This window comes from Acomys minous (assembly GCF_964271855.1).
Source record: "Acomys minous genome assembly, chromosome: 5".
NCBI lineage: Eukaryota > Metazoa > Chordata > Mammalia > Rodentia > Muridae > Acomys > Acomys minous.
Window position 1 is genome coordinate 129,310,092 of NC_140494.1, and position 22,065 is coordinate 129,332,156.

The 22,065-nt window shown below is 50.7% G+C and overlaps 1 protein-coding gene across 2 annotated transcripts in view; it reads right to left on the reverse strand.

Moving 5' to 3' along the window:
- FAM81A (family with sequence similarity 81 member A) overlaps nt 1-22,065 on the reverse strand; it is a 52,920-nt gene that overhangs the window by 26,031 nt on the left and 4,824 nt on the right. For both annotated transcript variants that reach the window (XM_084783427.1, XM_084783426.1), the window contains exons 2-3: nt 6,471-6,558; nt 5,272-5,545 (exon numbers count right to left, since the gene is read on the reverse strand). In XM_084783427.1, the coding sequence (XP_084639553.1) occupies nt 5,272-5,545; nt 6,471-6,481 (285 nt within the window). In that variant the 5' untranslated portion in view covers nt 6,482-6,558. The remainder of the gene's footprint in view (nt 1-5,271; nt 5,546-6,470; nt 6,559-22,065) is intronic.

The following is a 22,065-nucleotide window of genomic DNA, read 5'->3' on the forward strand; positions in this document are numbered from 1 at the left end:
CTCAGTTTGGGGAGATAAGACCTAAGATTCCGAGCAAGCCAGGCAAGCACTCAGCCACGGAGCTACACCCACGGCCTCTGCTTCCACTCTTGGTCCCCAGTGACCTCTTCTCTTCACAGTCGCCAGAGTCTACCTGGGAAAGTCTTCTTCTATCGGTGGTTTTTTGTTGCTGTTTTTGTTTGTTTTTTAAAATCCACTGACGCGTCCTCACCACCACGGGTACAAATGAATTATTTTACCTTAAAATCAAGCAGTGAAGACAGATGGGGTGGCACAAAGCTACAATCCTAGCTACTCAGGAGTTGGGATAGAACTGAGTTCGAGACAAGCCTGGACTATATAACAAGGCACTCAACTCAAAAAAGCAAAACACCCCAAAACAAAAACAAACAAAACCCTCACATGATATATGTACACATACATGTATATGCTTTGAGTATGTGTATATATGTGTGTGTGTCTATATCATGGTGAACTCATGACGGTCAAGTGACAGTATTCAAGAGTGGGCAGCCAGTCAGGCGTGGTGGCACAAGCCTGTAATCGGATTCTGTAAGTCCGAAGCCAGCCTGGTCTACAGAATAATCCAAGACAGCCAAGGCTGCGCAGAGGAGCCCTGTCTTAAAAAACAAAAACAAAAACAAACAAATAAACAAGAGCAGGCAGGTGCCCTGACGACCGGTGCCCTTACCTTCTCATCAGCCCCAGACGATGGCTTCTACTGCCTAACCCCAGACGCCTGGTCCTCAAGGCTTCCGAGGGGTCCCGTCCTTCAGCTCATGACCCTCCAGGCTGCTTGCTGGGCCTCTCTCTGCTCCTTCCTGCCTCGGGCACAGGCTCCCGGGGTACCTTCCTCACCTTAGCTAGGCTGTCCCCCTTCACCTGCATCCTTCTCCTCTAAACAGACCTACAGTTACTCTCCATCCCATTGTCCTGTGCTCATTGATACAAACTAGTGTTGCCATGGTTACGTAGCCTTCGCCGCCCACGTGTCCACGGGAGTGTGGTGTGGGACTTAGGGCCGAACAATCCATGCATCCCTGGGTCCCTGTTAGCTCCTGCCACTCTGACAGTTACTGCCTCGCCCTAAATTCATTATTACTCAATGTAGCCTCTAGCTCTATGGTTCAGGCCTGGTCTTCCAGGCAGGAGGCTCGCAGACTGTCCTAGTCCCAGGGGTGCTCAGGACCTGAAAGATGAACCCAGACAAGCTAAACATACGTAGCAGGCAGGGGTAGAGTGCATGCCCAGCGCAGCATGAAGTCCTGGGTTCAAGCGCCATCACAATAGAAGCAAATCTGGGGACACTTACCTGTGATACCAGTAATCTGAAGATGGCAATAGGAAGACGAGGAGCTCAAGACTGTCCTCGGCTGCATAGGGAGTTCAAGGCTAGCCTGGGCTACATAGGGAGTTCAAGGCTAACCTGGGCTACATGAGGTGTTGTCTCAATAAACCTATTACGTATGTATACTGGGGATAGGGAGATAGCGTGGTGAGAAAGGTGCTTGCCAGCAAGCCTGATGGTCTAAGGTCAGACCCCCAAAAGTTGTCCTTTGACCTCCACCATGTGCTTATATGCAGAATAAAATTAAACAAAATAAATGCAATAAAAAAATTAAAAATACGTATGACAAAGTATATACCATATGCTATTTAAAAAATTAATTCGTGCAACACTAAATGGACTCAGCAGGCTATATATATATCTCCTCCTATAATATGTAATATATTTAATATATATGCTATTGTGTCTCAGCACACACATGTGTAATATGTAACAATAGCAATTAAAGAAAAGGTCATAAAGTTGAGAAGAAGTGGGAGAAGAAGGTGGGGTAAAATGTTATTTAAATATAGTACTCATGCTTACAACTCTCAAAAATTATAAAATGTTAAAAGATTAATTTTCACTCAAAATGCTATGCCAACAGGATGAATGGCTAATGAACACTCAGTTCTGTTTCTTTCCTTTTAGTGAGTCAAGCCTAGTGGGCAGAGCAAAAGCCACATAACTTTGGCCGCTGTGGGCACCCGGCACATGATGCACAGGCATACACGCAGGAAACACATCTATATGCATAAAGGAAGCCAGGAACAGCAACATGAACCTGGAGGGCTGAGGGCCATCCAGCCTACCCTACTTGGGGAGCTCTCGGTCAGCAAGAGACCCCGTCTCAAAAAACAAAATGGTACAGAGCTCGAAGGATGATAAGCATGACACTTGAGGTAGTTCCTGGTCCCCTCCCCCACACACACACACACGCACTCACACCCACCTACACATGACCACATGACCACAAGTGCACACACATTTAAAAAAAAAGCCCTATTCTTTATAAACCACGCACTCTATAGCTCTTTATTACAGCAGTACGAACGGTGCTCGGACAGCCTTCCCAGTTGCCTCAAACCCTGCTTGAACAATGTGGAGATGAACAGACAAGCTTTTACTTGAGAAGCTCACAGTCTGTTCTACTCAGTAAATGCCTGAACCTCTCACCTCACCCCATTCACCAAAGCTAACTCAGAGTGGGTCACAAAATCAAAATGAAAGCTGAACGCCTGGCGGAGAACACGGGAGAAAGGGCCCTGCCATCCTGGGTTGGTAAGCAAACGGTTTTTTTAGACCATGCCACTAAAAGCCTGGACCGTAAAAAGAGGAACAGCCAGTAAGGCGGACTTCACGCACATTAACACGTGTGTGCGGGCAGCGGCTCGGCGGGGGATGAGAACTTGCCTAGCGCGTGCAAAGCTCTGAGTGTGATCTCCCTGCTACATAGTGAGTTTGGGTCCAGCCTGGGACACATGCGGTGTTGTCTCAAAAGAGAAAGAGAGAGAGAGAGAGGAAGGGAGGGAGGGAGGGAGAGAGAGAGGGAGGGAGGGAGGGAGGGAGGGAGAGAGAGAGAGAGAGAGAGAGAGAGAGAGAGAGAGAGAAGCAAAGAAAGAGAAAAAGAACGACATGCGTGATGAATTGGGCGAGGCCCGGGTGAGAGGGGTGTCCTATGAATTTGGGGGAAGGGTAATGGTAACATCCTCAAGTGAGATGGTGCTGACAGTTGTGCAATTTTATAAATTTACTAAGACTCATTTAATGTGTATACTGACCAGTGGATTTTAATGGTATTTAAATTGTGCTTCCAATAAAGCTATTAAAAAAAATACATATCCAGGGTCTGGAAGATGCAATTCAGTGGATCTCATGCTGACCTAGCAGGCATGAAGACCCAGGCTCAGTCAGTGCTACATAAGCTAGGTATCAGGGTACACGCCTGTAACCCCAGAACTCTGTGGGCAGAGGCAGCAGGTCAATCCCAGGCTGCTAGGAACGTCAAGGGCAGCCTAGGCCCTGTGAGATCTTGCCTCCAAACAAATAAACAAAAATACAAATCTGGCTAGGAAAGCATGATTAAAACACAAGCCCCCTGGGGGCTGGAGCGATGGCTCAGAGGTTAAGAGCACTGTCTGCTCGTCCAAAGGTCCTGAGTTCAATTCCCAGCAACCACATGGAGGCTCACAACCATCTACAATGAGATCTGGTGCCCTACTCTGGTGTGTGGGCATATATGCAGGTACAATACTGTATAAATAATAAATAAATAAATCTTAAACACACACACCAACAGAAAACAAAGGTCTCCCTGCGTGGCCATCTACCTTTCATCCCCACTGCCAAAAATGACATGCGAACGACACTGACTGACCTTGTGCGGAGACGGAAGCCCAGGCCTTGCCTGATGGCCTTAAGCTTTCTGAACTAAATTACACGGCCCCTGTGGTTACTCAAAACTAAAATTAAGCTTACAAACTCTAAGAATAGACAGTCTTGACCTCGTCTTAGCTCCAGGCCAGAGCAAATGAGGAGTGTGAAAAGCCACTCCAACACCTAAGCTGCCGGGATACTACAAAGGCTGCTGCATCCCAGAAGCACTCCCACCCGCTCAGCCGGGGCTGACCCGGTAACTGGGGTAATAACTGTCTTCAGAGACATGAAGGGGTTTACAGGAAAGCGTTTTGTCTAGCTCTCCATCTCCACTGAGACCCAAACAAAAACAAAATGATTTAATAATAAGCAAGGGTAAATCTAGAATAAACACAAACAGCACCGACAGTAAGTACCATCAAATGCTGAAGTAAGTTTACTATAACTCATCCCTGCAGGTGAGTCTCCTCGGATCGTTAAGAGCAGACAAGGCAGGGCTGGCGAGATGGTTCAGCAGGTAAAGGAGCTTGCTGCTAAGGCTGATGGCTTGAGTTCGATCCCCAGGACTCACAGGATGGAAGGACAAAACTGGCTCCTGCAGGTGCTCTCTGACCTCCATACATACACAGTGGTACGTGCACCCACGTAACGTGAACACGCACGCACGCGCACACACACACACACACAAATAAATAAACCGTAATTTTAAAAATGTAAAAAGGAGAGACAAAACAAAGTATTATTTTTGAAATATCATGATGATGATGATGACGATGAGGATGATTTTAGTTTATGTTTGGGAGTGTTTTGCCTGAACGCGCACGCGTGTGCCTGGCTGTCTGAGGATGCCACACCCAGGGATCTCATGAAAATGGAGGCACGGGTGGTTGCGAGCTGCCACAGGGTTGTGAAATAATGGAGAAATCCAGCTGACTGGCAAGCAAGCAGCAACACATGGGTGCACCCGTCCAAGCAGCAACACATGGGTGCACCCGTCCAAGCAGCAACACATGGGTGCATTCGTCCCTCTTTGCTCTTAATTGAGGATGTGATGTGACTGGCTGCTTGACACTCCTGCCTTACCTTCCTCACAGTGATGGACGGTAACCTAGAACTGTCCCCTGAGCTGGGTGTTTTTGTGGGGCAGGGAGTTGAGACAGGGTCTCTCTGTGTAGCCTTGGCTGTCCTGGACTCGCTTTGTAGACCAGGCTGGCCTCGAACTCACAGAGATCCTCCTGCCTCTGCCTCCCAAGTGCTGGGATTAAAGGTGTGCACCACCACGCCCGGCTGTTTTTTTGTTTTTGTTTTTAAGTCACAGCAACAGACATGAAACTGGGACAGGTGGAGAGCTCCAGGGGAGGAAACCCAAAGTCAACCTCTGTTCACGAATGAGTGGGTAAGTACGCACACAAGCGTGTGCACATAACACATGCACACACACACGTATGAGCATGCACACAGACAAGCATGCGTACATGACTGTTGGGCAGCTGGAACTCAGACCTGGGTCACCTGACAGGGACAAGGTCTGGGGAGTTGAGCGCGAGGCACCGGCGCACACCACTTACCTCGATGTCCCGGCTCAGCTGCTTCACGATGGCAGTGATGTTCCTGATGTGCTCCTCCAAGAACAGCCTGGCCAAGCGATCGCCGCCTCCTTTGTTCTGCATCTTCTGCAGGCTGCTGACGATGTCGTCTTTGATGCGGAAGGCGTGTTCCACCAGTGCCGCCGTGGTCTTCTCGTGACAGAGGATCCTGTCTTCCAGCTGCTCCACCAGGCTCACAGAAGAGTAAGGCGCCATCGTCAGGGACTGGCTGTGGCGGGGCATGGTCCTCACTCGCCTGCAGAAGGGAGCCACGTTGTTAAAAAGTTGCTGGTGGGGGTGAAAAAGAGATAATCTCCCCAGACAGATTTAAGGCTCCCTAAAGGAAGAACTACAAATTGTCTGTCTCCATAAACTAAATGGGATTCAAGGAAAAGTTTCTACCCAAGAGAGTTTTCTTTGGGAGCCAGGGATTAAGTGGGTTGCTGGCAGGCTCTGTAACCGCCGAGGTGCAGGAGGCTGGCGGGACGGCCACACCACGGCTGCCCTGTATGCTGTGATAGCCAGATCACTCTGACCCAAGAGGTCTGTTGACCTACTGCCACCCTCTCCATTCCCCGAAAGCATGTGCCCCAGTGCCCACAGGGGCCAGACAGTATCAGAAATGAGGGCCAAGCACCTCACAGGACACAATCAGAAAGGCTGGGGACTCTGGAGAGCTGGAATGTCCCCTGGGGTGACACGTCAAAACACCACCTGGAAATGAGGTCCCTTTTTTTTTTTTATTCTCTCCATCAAAATGATACTTCAGAATGAGCCAGGAAAATCAGATGTGGCTGTGAGGCCACCTCACTCTTTAAATGACGGCTCATTTAGAAAGAACTTAGGATCCGCGCGCTGTGCGATGTATTTCTGTGAGCCAGAATTTCCCCACAGGCATGCAGTATGCCACTTCTGATTTCAAGGAGCTAATGGGAACATTTGCCTCAAGTCCCGAGGCGGTGATTTTGCTGTTGGCAGGAAGTTCACGTCCACTGCAGGGCCACTGTGAAATCTCTGCCATTTGGGGTCATGAAGTGGTCTACGGGAGCCATGAGGGGGACACAATTTTCTTCCCATGAATAAGATGACCCTTTATAATGAAGTGGCCACAAGGCTTCATCTCTCATGACTCTCACACCCTCTAGGGACATTTGTGAGATTGGTGGAAAGAAAAATTATACCTTAGATGCATATTTTCCAGAAAGTATACCCTTCCTGGGTGACAAGAGAAGGAAATACAGTGTCCATCTTCTTTTTAATAATTCACATCTGTTAGAAGAAGAAAAAAACACAACAGTGAGTGCTAAATTATTAAACAGTTTATACCTAGAACTCAACAGACTTCAAGCTGTGGTTATTTAAGGAAGCAGGAGGCTCATAAACTGCGTGGATACACTGATCTGCAAACGCTTTTGACTTCACTCATGAAACAAACAGCAAACGTTTCCCAGGAAGGGAGAAAGAGCCTTGGAAACCAAAATGCTCCTAAAATGAGCGCTGCGAATCCTCACCAGAATGAGCAACAGGGACCATCAGATGTGGGTTCTGGGAGTTTCCTTGTTGACACTCTGTCTGCACCTGGGGCTTGATAACTACTTTTCTAGGGGCTGGAGAAATGGCTCAGAGGTTAAGAGCACTGACTGCTCTATTAGAGGTCCTGAGTTCAATTCCCAGCAACCACAGAGTGGCTCACAACCATCTATAATGTGATCTGATGCCCTCTTTTGGCCTGCAAGTGTATGTTCAGGCAGAGCAGTGTATACATAATAAATAAATAAGTCTTAAAAACATAAAAATAAAAAAGAAGACAACTACTTTTCTAGAAGCAAGACCCTCACCCCACCTCTCCTGAAATACCGGGGCTAGAACCCAGCTCTTCCCACATGGCGGATAGCTGCTCTGTCCCTCAGCCACACCCCCTAGCTCCCAGAACAATTTCCTTGATAGATGTATTCAATCTGGTACTTCTCCATAGCAATTTTCAATCAGCCACCTCAGTAGGTCTGATCTGGGTGAGCAACCAAGGACGTGTGCTTCCAAACGAATCAAAAATTAAAAACAATGTGTGTTTAATGGAAGCTGATGTGTGTGTGGGGGGGAGGGGGTCCTATCCACACCAAGACAATGGCATGGCCGTGCTCGACTAAAAAACTTTGTTATAAAAGGTAGCCATTCATACCAAATCTTACATATGCACAATACTTGGCTGTCACAACTCATCAGAAAGCTGGAGTTTTTTTTTAAAAAAGATTTTTAGAACCTAGGTCTCTCAAGGCTGTGGTTAATTGGCTGAAAACAATGAGTGCCTGGTACCCACTGCTGACTCTGTAATTAGTCTCACTCCAACACTGGATCGACAAAGCATCTCTGATCGACACCATTGTTTTGGCATCAATTCTCCGGTGTTTTATTTTTAGACTTTCAAAATGTGAACATTTCACTTTCCCAGACAAAGAACTTTAAATTTTAAACAAGTTACATTTAAAGGGGGGAGAGTAGCCCATGTCAAACAAGCCACAACGCTCAACCAGCTCTTGGGTGTCAAATATAAGAATTTCTACCATTTAGACAACATAGAATTAAATTTGGGATCGTAGAGCACTTATACTTTTAAGGTTATACGAACATTTTTTGTGAGGTCTTCACTAATGACACAACCCACCTTAAACCTCATTTGGCGTCTACTAGGAACCACCCACCCACGCGTGTCTGGTACCCCCAATCAGAACCGCCAGCGATGAAGGCCTCATCAGGGCAAACATGTGACCTAATGTGGAGTTTTGCCATCCGCCCCACCCCCGCCCCGCCCCTGAGGCTGATGCCACTGTTTGCCTGAGCTACAGGCAATCCCCTGGGAAAGGAGGGAGGACACCCCTGGCTACTAGACAGGCCCTTTCGGCCTTTACTCTTCCCATTATTTGGCACTGATTCCATGATATAAAATTCCCTATGGTGTGAGTTCATAAAACATGCCAACATATGCTTGGGCTGGTGGCCGTCCATGGATGCTTCAAGGATCTGTTATCTGTTTAGTCACCTGGTTGGTTTGCACTGGGACTCTTTACCACAATACTGTGGGGGAGAGGGGAGGGTCTCCATTGCAATTGAATAAGAGGCTGATAATAAATCACTGGATTAAATCCTTCCCAGGTGGACTTCCAGATCTTCCCACGGTCAACGCCAGTGCGCCTGCTGGAAGCTGGCATCTGCCGTTCGATTACTGATCTGATGTCTGACACAGCGGGTCTACAACGCCGTAATCAGGCAGGTGAGGGTCATGTGCTATTCTGACTGTGCCATAATACCTTGAGGTTTGCTTTTATTTGCAGGGGTAGGGGGAAAGGGGATTTTATTTTATTTTGAGTTGGGGTTTCACTAGTCTTGGAAGCAAACAGACTTAGCCACTGAGCAACCTAGCCAACCCCCTTAACTTCAGAGTTTTAAAGTTTTCCATTTTTGTTACCACTGCCCCCATGCCAGGCCTTCTTGCCCTCCGGCTCTCTATGGTGGGAAACTGTCCAAACCTGGCCTCGCACAGGTGCCTGGGACGGGAGACCCAAGGGCAAGAGCAAGCTAGACACGCCCTACTGGGTGCAGTTTCCTGATCTCCATCTCTATCTGACTCCACGGGCGCTTTTATCCACACACAGACTTGAGGCTGCTTTGGTTTGGGGGGTATTTTTTGTTTGGTTAGTTGGTTTGGTTTTTGTTTTGTTTTGTTTCGAGACAGCTCCACATCTCCCAAACCAGCCTTGACTTCACTATGTGGTTAAGCATGACTTTGAACTCCCGAACCTCTTGTTTCTACCTTTGGGTGCTGACATTTCAGGTAGATACTATCACACCTGGCTTACCGAGAACACGGGGATCGAACTTAGGGTTCTGTGTATTCAAGGCAAGCATTCTACCAAGTGAGCTACATCCCCAGGCCCAGTTTGAAACTACTTTTTAAAATGCTATGTCAGTCTTCTCTTACCCCTCATACCCTGTCTGCTCCCCTTGTGACACGTTGCTGGATTTGTCTCTGAGGTGAGGATGGTTAGTAATGGCTATGACTTCTTTTGGTGAGAGAAGGACTGTACAGTTCAAGCCGGGATGCCTAATCGCCAAAGCCAACACCTTGACCAGACCAAGGAAAGACCACATCCTGATCCAGCATATTGAAAGATGGAGGTGGCATTGCGGCTGTGAGGTGGACCGTACATGGTCTGTGAGGCATGTGTGTCTTCACAACTGAAATGCCCAGCTTTGATTATACCTGGCCAGTGGCGGATGACCTTTATTCATTTCCATACCTTGACACTGTCTAGATCCTACATCACCCCCCAGAAACTCCGCAACCCCCCTACACCACCACGCTGGAAACGGCAGGACAAAGGCTCAACCACCGTAAATGTTACGGCAGAAATCTCGTTTGCTTCCTCATTTGACATAGGATCTCTCGATATTAGCCCAGGCTGGCCGATAATTTGCTACTGAGCCCAGGGTGGTCTCAAACTCTCAATCCTCCTGTCTGGCTGGGTGCTGGGGTCACGGGTGCACCCTCTTGACCTGTTCTAGAGCGCATTTTTGAAACAGTAGAAAGAAATCTGTCAAAATGTAACCAGTGGCACTGAGCATATTTTTATTCTGTTCTCATTTTCAAAATACCCTAATAAGCAGGTTATCTTCACAATTACACAAATATGAGCAAACACTTCTTGAATAGGACAATGAGCCAAGGAGCAGCAGCAGATGCAGAGACTCTCGCCTTGGACCGTGAAAACCGGGAAGCAAGCCTCCTTTTGAGTTTAAAAAGCAATATGACTCAATTAGAGCAAACGTGCTGTTGGCTTTACCTTCTTCAGTCCCCTGTGGGCACACTATGAGAGCTGAGCCTGCCTCTGTCACAGCTGTGACTGTGTCCTGGGATACCTGCCCATCGGGGACTTGGGCACACGGCACAGACACAGCAGCCCTAAAGGGCCACCCACAGCATTTCAAAAAGCCCCATTCCGGGAGCCGGGCAATGGGCTTACAGGGTCGCAAGTAGGTAATTCTGTGCCCTCTGTGAAACGGCTTTGAATCCACTGGGCAAGATTTGTTTTCTTTTCTTTTTTTGGTTTTTTTGAGACAGGGTTTCTCCGTGTAGCCTTGGCTGTCCTGGACTCGCTTTGTAGACCAGGCTGGCCTCGAACTCTCAGCGGTCCGCGTGCCTCTGCCTCCCGAGGGCTAGGATTGAAGGCGTGCGCCACCACACCCGGCTAAGACTTGTTTTCTTTCCCTCCATCCTATTCCATTCACAACGGAGACACCATTGAGCTGGACAGGTTCAGCTGTCTATTTGAGTTCTATTTGACTCATAAATTTGAGTTGCAGAGGGCTGGGCATGTCGCTCAGCTGGCAGAATGCTTGCCAGGCATGCAGAAGCTCTCATCCGCAGCACAGCACTAACTCAGCAAGGTAGTGTCTACGTACAAGCCCAGCACTCAGCAGGCGGAGGAAAGGGAATCTGTTCTAAGTCATCCTGGACCACACAGTGAGTTCAAAGTCAACCTAGGCTGCAGAAGACCCTATCTCGAATAAAGGGGCAGGAACTGGAGAGCGCGCTCAGCACTTAAGAGCATTTGCTGCTCTTGTAGAAGGCCTGAGCTCAGCTCCCAGCACCCACACAGTAACTCAACGCCATCCACAACTCCAGTTTCTGGGAATCCAATACCTTCTTTTTCTGTTGTTGCTTTTGCTTTTTTCAAGACAGGGTCTCTCTGTGCAGCCTTGGGCTATCTTAGACTCGCTTTGTAGACCAGGCTGGACTGCCTCTGCCTCCCGAGTGCTGGGATTAAAGGCATGTGCCACCACGCCCAGCCCAACACCTTTTAATCAACTAGGTCATCAATGTGGTGCACATGCATGTACACATGCAGACCAAACAGCATATATATATAACACAAAACTTTGAAATCCATAAAGTAAGTAGATTTTAAGGAGTTCTAGAATGCTTAAAGCCCTCCCTGGCCTGTCAGCCAACAGTGAGTGGCCTCTGCCAGGTCAGGCGGATTCACAAGTGTACAAGAAACAGGTGGTGGCTGCTGCCTTAGCCCACTCTCCGGGGCTCAGAACGATACCAGGGTTGTGAGGAGAATCCCTGCAAAGACAGATCGGCTTTGTTCTCATCTATTAATAACAGCTATTTTGAAATGCTATTTAGGTCTCCGCTGTTTATTTGAATGCCCCCCCCCCCATAGGCTCATCTACTTGGATGCTTAGTCACCAGAGAGGGGAACTGTTTGGGAAGGGTTAGGAGGTGTGACCTTGGTGGAGGAAGTGTGTCACTGGGGGTGGCCTTTGAGGCTTTATTTTATTTTATTAATCATTTGTTTATTTTTGTCTTGTGTGCGTTAGTATTTTGCCTGCCTGGGTGTCTGTGCGAGAGTTGTCAGATCCCCTAGAACTGGAGTTGCAGACAGTTGTGCACCGTCATCTGGGTGTTGAGTCGGAGTCCTCTGGAAGAGCAGCCAGGGCTCTTAACCCCTGAGCCACCTCTCCAGGCCTGGTTTTTAAGGTTTTAAAAGCCAAGCCATGCCCAGTGTCTCTCTGTCTGTCTCTGTCTCTCTCTATGTCTCTCTCTCTATCTCTGTCTGTCTGTCTGTCTGTCTGTCTGTCTGTCTGTCTCTCTTGTCTGCAGAACAGGATGCAGCTCTCAGCGCCTTCTCCAGCACCATGCTTCCTACCATGATGAGAATGTGCTAAGGCTCCGAAACTGCAATCAAATCCCCAATTAAATGCTTTCTTTTATAAGAGCTGCTTGGTCACGCTGTCTCTTCACAGCAATGGAACAGTGACTAAGACAGTGCTCTACCCAAGTGGCAGATCAGGGGCTAACTCAAGATTCCCCTCCAGTCCGAGCATGGCAGCACCCTCAGGTCACCTTGCAGGAGACCCAGGCACTCCTGAAAGCATACAGCCACACCCAAAGAAAGGTCTTAATATTGCTTTTCCCCAACAGCTATATTTGGTGACTTTTCTTTCTAGCACTAGCAAAGGCACATTACCAAAGGTTAAAAAGGGAATCTGCCAAGTGCAACAGCAAGAACAGAAAACAATATTATTAAAAGCGGGTATAAACTCTCTACCTACACCCGCCTGCACCAGGGCTCACCCGCGGGCGGAGAAGGCACGACTTCTGGCTCTCGTGCGGGCTGAAGGCTGAGTGTGACTTTAGGCTTCTTCAACTCTGCTTGGCTTTGTGTGGGCTTGGAAGAAACCCCCAGCCTCCAGCATGAGCCCTTGCCTGGGCCCTCAGGGGACACCAGTGCCCTTCCCAACCTGCCCCGGGAATCTCCTTCCCAGGGACCGCACTATCTGGAGTGATGACTGCCAGCCAGTGCAGCGTGTTAACACTCTCAACTGTTTAGAGAGCACAGAGGGAGGACTCTTGAGCCCTTCCATAGATAATTAAAAAGCAGGGAGAAAAGCAATATGAAACAAACAAAAACAACAAGCTCTAGGCACCCGGGTTTTCTGAAATACATCTTCCCGGTTAAACAATTTTAAGAATCCCATAATTCAAAAAGCAGCCCCCACACATTCCCTCCCACACAAACACACTCCCCATCAAGCCACACTCCAGCGGCAGCATCTCTCTGCCTTCTTCCTTGCCCTCCCGCAGCATCTTCCTCCACAAAGGGTGTCATGGCCTCAGCGCGGGGAGGTCTGGTCACCCCCCTATGCTCACTACCCTAGAGACGAGGTGTTGTTGCTTCAGGAGACACCCGAGCATCCATTCACGCTATGTGATGCTTCAGTCTCAACCACTTTCCTGGCGTCACAGAAAGAGATAACGTTATCCCACTAGGTGATTTTTTTTTTTTTACAAAAGTCACTGATAAGCCAGGCAAGTGGTGGCACACGCCTTTAATCCCAGCACTGGAGAGGCAGAGGCAGGTGGATCACGGTGAGTTCGAGGCCAGCCTGGTCTACACAGCAAGTCTAAGACAGCCAAGGCTACACGGAGAGACCTTGTCTTGAAAAAAACAAAACAAAACAAAATCACCAATAACTACATTTCTCAAAGATCAAAGGGGCCAAGAGGGGCGGGACACGTAGCTCAGCGGCAGACTGCATCCATTCCTGGTTTGCTTGAGGATTTGGGTTCAATTCCCAGAACCACAAAACAAAGTAAGATGAGACTGTATCAGTCGCCCCACAGTAAAAAGCAAACAAGTTCCCTTTGCTCCAAAATTGATCTGGTTACGTGTTAGCTTCCTTGAGGACCCCGGGAATGGAGGGCCGGAAGTGGGAGCACCTAGGTGAAAGCCACATCAGCTTCGGCCTCATCCTTCTGCAGTGGTGAATAAATCCCGAGACTCAGAGAGCAATGACTGCCAAATTCACAGCCACAAACGGTATACCTCTGTGACACACACACACACACACACACACACACACACACACGAGACTCGGGACCATCACCCTGAAGGGAGTGAGAAGAAGTGGGCATGGGGTGCTGGTCTATATGCGCACGGTTAGGCCCGTCACCATGCTGTCATGAAGGGCACGTGCGCAGGGGCCCTGATCCTCTCTGTGGACCTATCGCTGCCAGGGGGAGAAGTTTCCTGGTAAGGCGCCCACACTCCTGTGAAGAAACCTGTGCTAACACTCCTGTAAGCAGCCTTAGTGAAGCTCAATAAGGACACCCGCATGCATGCATCATGTGCAAACACACGCATGCACACATACACGCATGCACACACATACACACATAAGCACACACACATGTATACATATACCAACATGCGCACACACACATGCGGGTGCACACATATATACACACATACACACATCTGTGCACATATGTGCACACACATACATGAGCACACACATGCATATACGTACATGCATACACGCACGCACTTACATACATGCACATACACACATGAACACTACCATACACAAATGTTCACACACAGAGTGAAGAGCATGAAAGCAGAGGTGACACTACAAAGAGGAGAGAAATAAGTGAGGGGGAAGGGGCACAGAGCGAGGGGGAGGGGTGAGTAGGATCCAACCATGTCATGCACATGTATGAAATGTCACAGTAAAACATGGCATCAATTGTATTGTGTGCAGTCATTACATGCTATCAAAACAATTAAAGAGAAAGGACCGTACTGCTGTCCCTCCTGTCCACCATGGACTCCCTGTCCCTCCTGTCCACCATGGACTCTCTCTGCCTCCTGTCCACCATGGACTCTCTCTGCCTCCTGTCCACCATGGACTCTCTGTCCCTCCTGTCCACCATGGACTCTCTGTCCCTCCTGTCCACCATGGACTCTCTCTGCCTCCTGTCCACCACGGACTCTCTGTCCCTCCTGTCCACCATGGACTCTCTGTCCCTCCTGTCCACCATGGACTCTCTGTCCCTCCTGTCCACCATGGACTCTCTGTCCCTCCTGTCCACCATGGACTCTCTGTCCCTCCTGTCCACCATGGACTCTCTGTGCCTCCTGTCCACCATGGACTCTCTGTCCCTCCTGTCCACCATGGACTCTCTGTGCCTCCTGTCCACCATGGACTCTCTGTGCCTCCTGTCCACCATGGACTCTCTGTGCCTCCTGTCCACCATGGACTCTCTGTGCCTCCTGTCCACCATGGACTCTCTGTCCCTCCTGTCCACCATGGACTCTCTGTCCCTCCTGTCCACCATGGACTCTCTGCCTCCTGTCCACCATGGACTCTCTGTCCCTCCTGTCCACCATGGACTCTCTGTCCCTCCTGTCCACCATGGACTCTCTGTCCCTCCTGTCCACCATGGACTCTATGCCTCCTGTCCACCATGGACTCTCTGTCCCTCCTGTCCACCATGGACTCTATGCCTCCTGTCCACCATGGACTCTCTGTCCCTCCTGTCCACCATGGACTCTCTGTGCCTCCTGTCCACCATGGACTCTCTGTCCCTCCTGTCCACCATGGACTCTCTGTGCCTCCTGTCCACCATGGACTCTCTGTGCCTCCTGTCCACCATGGACTCTCTGTCCCTCCTGTCCACCATGGACTCTCTGTCCCTCCTGTCCACCATGGACTCTCTGCCTCCTGTCCACCATGGACTCTCTGTCCCTCCTGTCCACCATGGACTCTCTGTCCCTCCTGTCCACCATGGACTCTCTGTCCCTCCTGTCCACCATGGACTCTCTGCCTCCTGTCCACCATGGACTCTCTGTCCCTCCTGTCCACCATGGACTCTCTGTCCCTCCTGTCCACCATGGACTCTCTGTGCCTCCTGTCCACCATGGACTCTCTGTCCCTCCTGTCCACCATGGACTCTCTGTCCCTCCTGTCCACCATGGACTCTCTGTCCCTCCTGTCCACCATGGACTCTCTGTGCATCCTGTCCACCATGGACTCTCTGTCCCTCCTGTCCACCATGGACTCTCTGTCCCTCCTGTCCACCATGGACTCTCTCTGCCTCCTGTCCACCATGGACTCTCTGTGCCTCCTGTCCACCATGGACTCTCTGTGCCTCCTGTCCACCATGGACTCTCTGTCCCTCCTGTCCACCATGGACTCTCTGTCCCTCCTGTCCACCATGGACTCTCTGCCTCCTGTCCACCATGGACTCTCTGTCCCTCCTGTCCACCATGGACTCTCTGTCCCTCCTGTCCACCATGGACTCTCTGTCCCTCCTGTCCACCATGGACTCTATGCCTCCTGTCCACCATGGACTCTCTGTCCCTCCTGTCCACCATGGACTCTATGCCTCCTGTCCACCATGGACTCTCTGTCCCTCCTGTCCACCATGGACTCTCTGTGCCTCCTGTCCACCATGGACTCTCTGTCCCTCCTGTCCACCATGGACTCTCTGTGCCTCCTGTCCACCATGGACTCTCTGTGCCTCCTGTCCACCATGGACTCCCTGTCCCTCCTGTCCACCATGGACTCTCTGTCCCTCCTGTCCACCATGGACTCTCTGCCTCCTGTCCACCATGGACTCTCTCTGCCTCCTGTCCACCATGGACTCTCTGTGCCTCCTGTCCACCATGGACTCTCTGTGCCTCCTGTCCACCATGGACTCTCTGTCCCTCCTGTCCACCATGGACTCTCTGCCTCCTGTCCACCATGGACTCTCTGTGTCTCCTGTCCACCATGGACTCTCTGTGCCTCCTGTCCACCATGGACTCTCTGTCCCTCCTGTCCACCATGGACTCTATGCCTCCTGTCCACCATGGACTCTCTGTGCCTCCTGTCCACCATGGACTCTCTGTGCCTCCTGTCCACCATGGACTCTCTGCCTCCTGTCCACCATGGACTCTCTGTCCCTCCTGTCCACCATGGACTCTCTGCCTCCTGTCCACCATGGACTCTCTGTCCCTCCTGTCCACCATGGACTCTCTGTCCCTCCTGTCCACCATGGACTCTCTGTGCCTCCTGTCCACCATGGACTCTCTGTCCCTCCTGTCCACCATGGACTCTCTGTGCCTCCTGTCCATCATGGACTCTCTGTGCCTCCTGTCCACCATGGACTCTCTGTGCCTCCTGTCCACCATGGACTCTCTGTCCCTCCTGTCCACCATGGACTCTCTGTGCTTCCTGTCCACCATGGACTCTCTGTCCCTCCTGTCCACCATGGACTCTCTGTCCCTCCTGTCCACCATGGACTCTCTGTGCCTCCTGTCCACCATGGACTCTCTGTCCCTCCTGTCCACCATGGACTCTCTGTGCCTCCTGTCCACCATGGACTCTCTGTGCCTCCTGTCCACCATGGACTCTCTGTGCCTCCTGTCCACCATGGACTCTCTGTCCCTCCTGTCCACCATGGACTCTCTGTGCCTCCTGCCCACCATGGACTCTCTGTCCCTCCTGTCCACCATGGACTCTCTGTCCCTCCTGCCCATGGCTGCGGCCAGGACTTGTATCTTTCTAGGTGGTTCTTCTCCTTACATGTTGGGGCGGCCTGTGAACTGAGCGCAGAGCTCACTGGCTGGTCTAGCTAACCAGCCTGCGCCATGAGTCTCCTGCATTCCTCAAGCAGTGCAAGCCCACCTGGCATTTACAAGTGCTTAGGATCCGGACTCAGGTCCTCAGACTTTATTTACTGAACCATCACTTCAGTCTCACTCTGTGTCTCTGTCTCTTTGTCTCTGTCTCTGTCTGTCTGTCTGTCTGTCTCTCTGTCTCTGTCTGTCTGTCTGTCTGTCTCTCTCTCTGTCTCTGTGTCTCTCTCTGTCGTTCTGTCTCTCTCTCTTTCTGTCTCTCTGTCTCTGAGGCAGGGCTTCTCTGGGTAGTCCTGGCTATCCTAAAACTCACTCTATAGACCAACCTGGCCTCGAATTTGGAGATCTGCTGCCTCTGCCTCCTGAGTGCTGGGATTGAAGTTGTAGGCCACCACTGCTTTTTTTCTCTTTCTCTCCTCTTTCTTGAAAGAGGTCTCATGTAGCCCAGGCTGGCTTCAAATTCATTACGTAGCCAAGGATGCACTTGACCTTTCATTCTTCACCCTCCTGCAGCACACTGGGGTCACAGTCGTGTGCCCCCATGCCTGCTCCTCTGTGCTTCAGGCATGGAGTCCAGGGCTTTGTTTGCGGAGGAAGGCACTGTACCAACCAAGGACCTTCCTCAGACACTGAGAAGGCATTTCTATGGTGTAGGTGGAATCTTTTCCCCTGATGACCTCCTCGCCCCCATGACCTCGCAATTGGGTATAATGAGCATGTATGGTTGGGGAAAAAGTGGTACAGAGGCTGGGCGGTGGTGGCTCACGCCTTTAATCCCAGCACTTGGGAGGCAGAGGCAGGCGATCTCTGTGAGTTCGAGGCCAGCCTGGTCTACAAAGCAAGTCTAGGACACCCAAGGCTACACAGAGAAACCCTGTCTCGAAAATAACCAAAAACCAAAATCAAAAACAAAACTAAAAACCAAACAAACAAACAAAAAAACCAAAACCAACCAACCAACCATCCAAACCAAACCAAACCAAAAAACTAGTAGAGAAACCTAACAGCATATTAAAAGGCCTGACTCTCTCCTGGGCACAGGCCCCACATTCTCCAGTCATTGCACAGGGTGCCTCAGTCATTCTGAGGACTTGTTTGCTTTTAGTGACTGAAGCAAATCCTACAGTGTGGGTTGGGGGGGAGGGGAAGCTCTGTGGTTAAAGCCCTTCTCTCTGAAATGCGAGGTTCCCCACAACCCACATAAATGCCAGCCCAACTATAATTCTTGCCTGGGAAGGCAGGACAGGATCCCCGGAGCAACCTGACTCGCCGCATCGGCAAGCTCTGAGTTCGATTGAGAGGCCCTTCCCCATGAACTAGTGAGGTGGAGGGACAATTATGAATGAGTGAGACTTGGGCCTACACGCACGCACGCACGCACGCACACAATTAAGCATACACGTATACAACACACTCACACATGTGAAAAAGGAAAGGAATAATTTAGTCCACTTAACAAATATTCATTGAGCTGCCACAGTGCTGAACAGGATGACGCCCCCATGCTACCGGACCTTCTATACAGCAGGCAGCATCACTGGCAAGCCGCCCACGGGAGTAGAGAGCCTGGGGAGGACCACACGAGTAGGAAGAGCCAGGCTAGGTCACTAGGCAGATGGCAGGACAGTGTGAGCACAGATAAGGGGAGCAGGCTTTGAGCAGCATATTCAAAATACGCTGAACTATGGAGGTTGAAGGAAGACGGAGGGAGGGCAGCGTGGATGGTGACCAGCGGCCAGGGAGTACAGCGTGGACGGTGACCAGCGGCCAGGGAGGACAGCGTGGACGGTGACCAGCGGCCAGGGAGGACAGCGTGGACGGTGACCAGCGGCCAGGGAGGACAGCGTGGACGGTGACCAGCGGCCAGGGAGGACAGCGTGGACGGTGACCAGCGGCCAGGGAGGACAGCGTGGACGGTGACCAGCGGCCAGGGAGGACAGCGTGGACGGTGACCAGCGGCCAGGGAGGACAGCGTGGACGGTGACCAGCGGCCAGGGAGGACAGCGTGGACGGTGACCAGCGGCCAGGGAGGACAGCGTGGACGGTGACCAGCGGCCAGGGAGGACAGCGTGGACGGTGACCAGCGGCCAGGGAGGACAGCGTGGACGGTGACCAGCGGCCAGGGAGGACAGCGTGGACGGTGACCAGCGGCCAGGGAGGACAGCGTGGACGGTGACCAGCGGCCAGGGAGGACAGCGTGGACGGTGACCAGCGGCCAGGGAGGACAGCGTGGACGGTGACCAGCGGCCAGGGAGGACAGCGTGGACGGTGACCAGCGGCCAGGGAGGACAGCGTGGACGGTGACCAGTGGCCAGGGAGGACAGCGTGGATGGTGACCAGTGGCCAGGGAGGACAGCGTGGATGGTGACCAGCGGCCAGGGAGGATAGCGTGGACGGTGACCAGCGGCCAGGGAGGACAGCGTGGACGGTGACCAGCGGCCAGGGAGGACAGCGTGGATGGTGACCAGCGGCCAAGAGCAAGCATGAGGGGTCTCGCTGGAAAGCAGCTGGTGTGGGAGGGGGACAATCACTAATGCCAACATGCAGAGACCCCTCACCCCACACCTCTCCAGGCAGAAAAGATATGAGGTCAGAAGGATGGGACAAAGTGAAGGAGGTTGTGAGGGGGAAACCTCCACCGGTGACAGCCAGCCCGGGAACTGTGACAAGGAGCAGAGTCAGCACAGCTCCTCGGCTCAAAAGCTGACTCCAAGAGGAGGGTGAGAGCAGGAAACCACTGGGCATGCATGGGGGCAGGAAACAGCGTCCCACTCAGCCCACCACAACAAGCCCAATCACAGGACATCCTGCAACACACCCAGACTGGACCCTTCACGAGTGTCAAGGTCATAAAAAACAAAACAACAGGCCGGGTGGTGGTGGCGCACACCTTCAATCCCAGCACTGGGGAGGCAGAGGCAGGCGGATCGTTGTGAGTTCGCGGCCAGCCTGGTCTACAAAGCGAGTCCAGGACAGCTAAGGCTACACAGAGAGACTCTGTCTCAAAAACAAACAAACAAATAAAACAAAAGAAGAAAAAAAAGACGGAAACAGAGCTTCAGGGGCCTTGCCATGAGACGGTGTCTCCTGGTAATGTCAGAAGCTACACGCATAAAATCTCACCAATATGATTGCAAAACATGAACTTAACAAGGATAACAATAACAGAAGTGCTAAAGTGGATGAGGAAAGCACACAGGGCCTCAACCCTACCAAAAGGCAGCTAAGGAATGCCGAGAGTGGGAGGGACAGACTTCCTCAGGGAAGAGCACATCAACTGGCTATCCAACACCAAATGGTCATACATACACATACATACACACACATACGCACATACACACACACACACACATACACATAAATACGCACATACACACACATATACACACATACACACATACACACACATACACATAAATACGCACATACACACATACACACGTGCATACATACACACATACATACACATACATGAAACATTATATAGACTGTTTGGGTTGTATTTAGGAATATGAATATATACACACATGTATATGTGCATGCACATGCTGGTGCGCGCTCACACACACACACACACACACACACACAAAATAAATGGGTTGCTTTTAAACCCCAGATTGGATCCTGACTCCTAAACCAAAGCCCTTTAAGATGAGCTTCCTCTCACTCTACATAAAGTACTATTAAACATCTGAATAGTATGTAGATTAGAGATTATCATTGATTCAAACTTAATTTCCGGATTTTGACAACTGCTGTGCAAGAAAACAACCTTTTAAAAGGAGATATATGTGTAAGCATTTGGGACAGTGCAGGTACACTGTCTCCCTGTTGCTCTGGCATGGTGCAGGAGAAATTACAAGCTAAGTGCGTGTCTATACACACACATCCACAAATAGATGCAAAAAGAGAGTGGGAGAAAGTGCCGGAAAGATAAAAACAAGTGTGGCTGAAAGTTAATATTTATAGAATGTGGCTGAAAGAGAGACCAGGGCTCTTCAGCTTTATTGCTGAAGCATTTCCGTAAATCTGAATCACTTTAAGATTTAAAAGAAAAAAAAAACAATTTAAAGGGGGAGGAGCATAGCAGGGGAGGGAGAGCACACCAGGCCTGAAGACCTGAGCTCCTGGTTCAGCTCCGCTCCTGCGTTCCGCGCCTGGAGTCATCCCACAGCCCCTCCACTAGAAGTGTTGGCCTCGCAGAGCTGACAGAACACCGACTCCCACTGGGGTACAGGAAGGTGAGCTCCGAGTTGACACTGAAGCTGAGGAGGAGAGAAGAGAAGGCAAAGAGGGGTGGAGGGGAAACCAAACCCAAGAAGAAGAAGGAGGAGGAGGAGGAGGAGGAGGAGGAGGAGGAGGAGAAGGAGAAGAAGAAGAAGAAGAAGAAGAAGAAGAAGAAGAAGAAGAAGAAGAAGAAGAAGAAGAAGAAGAAGTTGTTGAAGAAGTTCAGAATCCCCACAGCTAGGGCCCAGGGAGAAAGGCACCAGATGAGGGATGAGAGGAACCTGCTTAGCAGGGGATAAAGATGGACGCCAAGAGAGGCGCAGGAGGGCAGCAGGGCACCAACCACGGACAGGGCCAGACCCTTGGCTCAGTTCTGCAGGGGCAGTTACCACAGAAAGACAAACCCCAAGTGTCCAGTCAAAGGAGAGGAACTCTGTGAGTCCAGCAGACCCAGCTTTACCACAGGCTCTGCCCTCCCCCACACAACAGCCGACGACAGCGCCCTGTGGCTATCTCAATTGAGTGTAAGTTCATTTAAAATTCACATAAATCGAAAACTCTGTTCAAGCTGGGCAGTTAG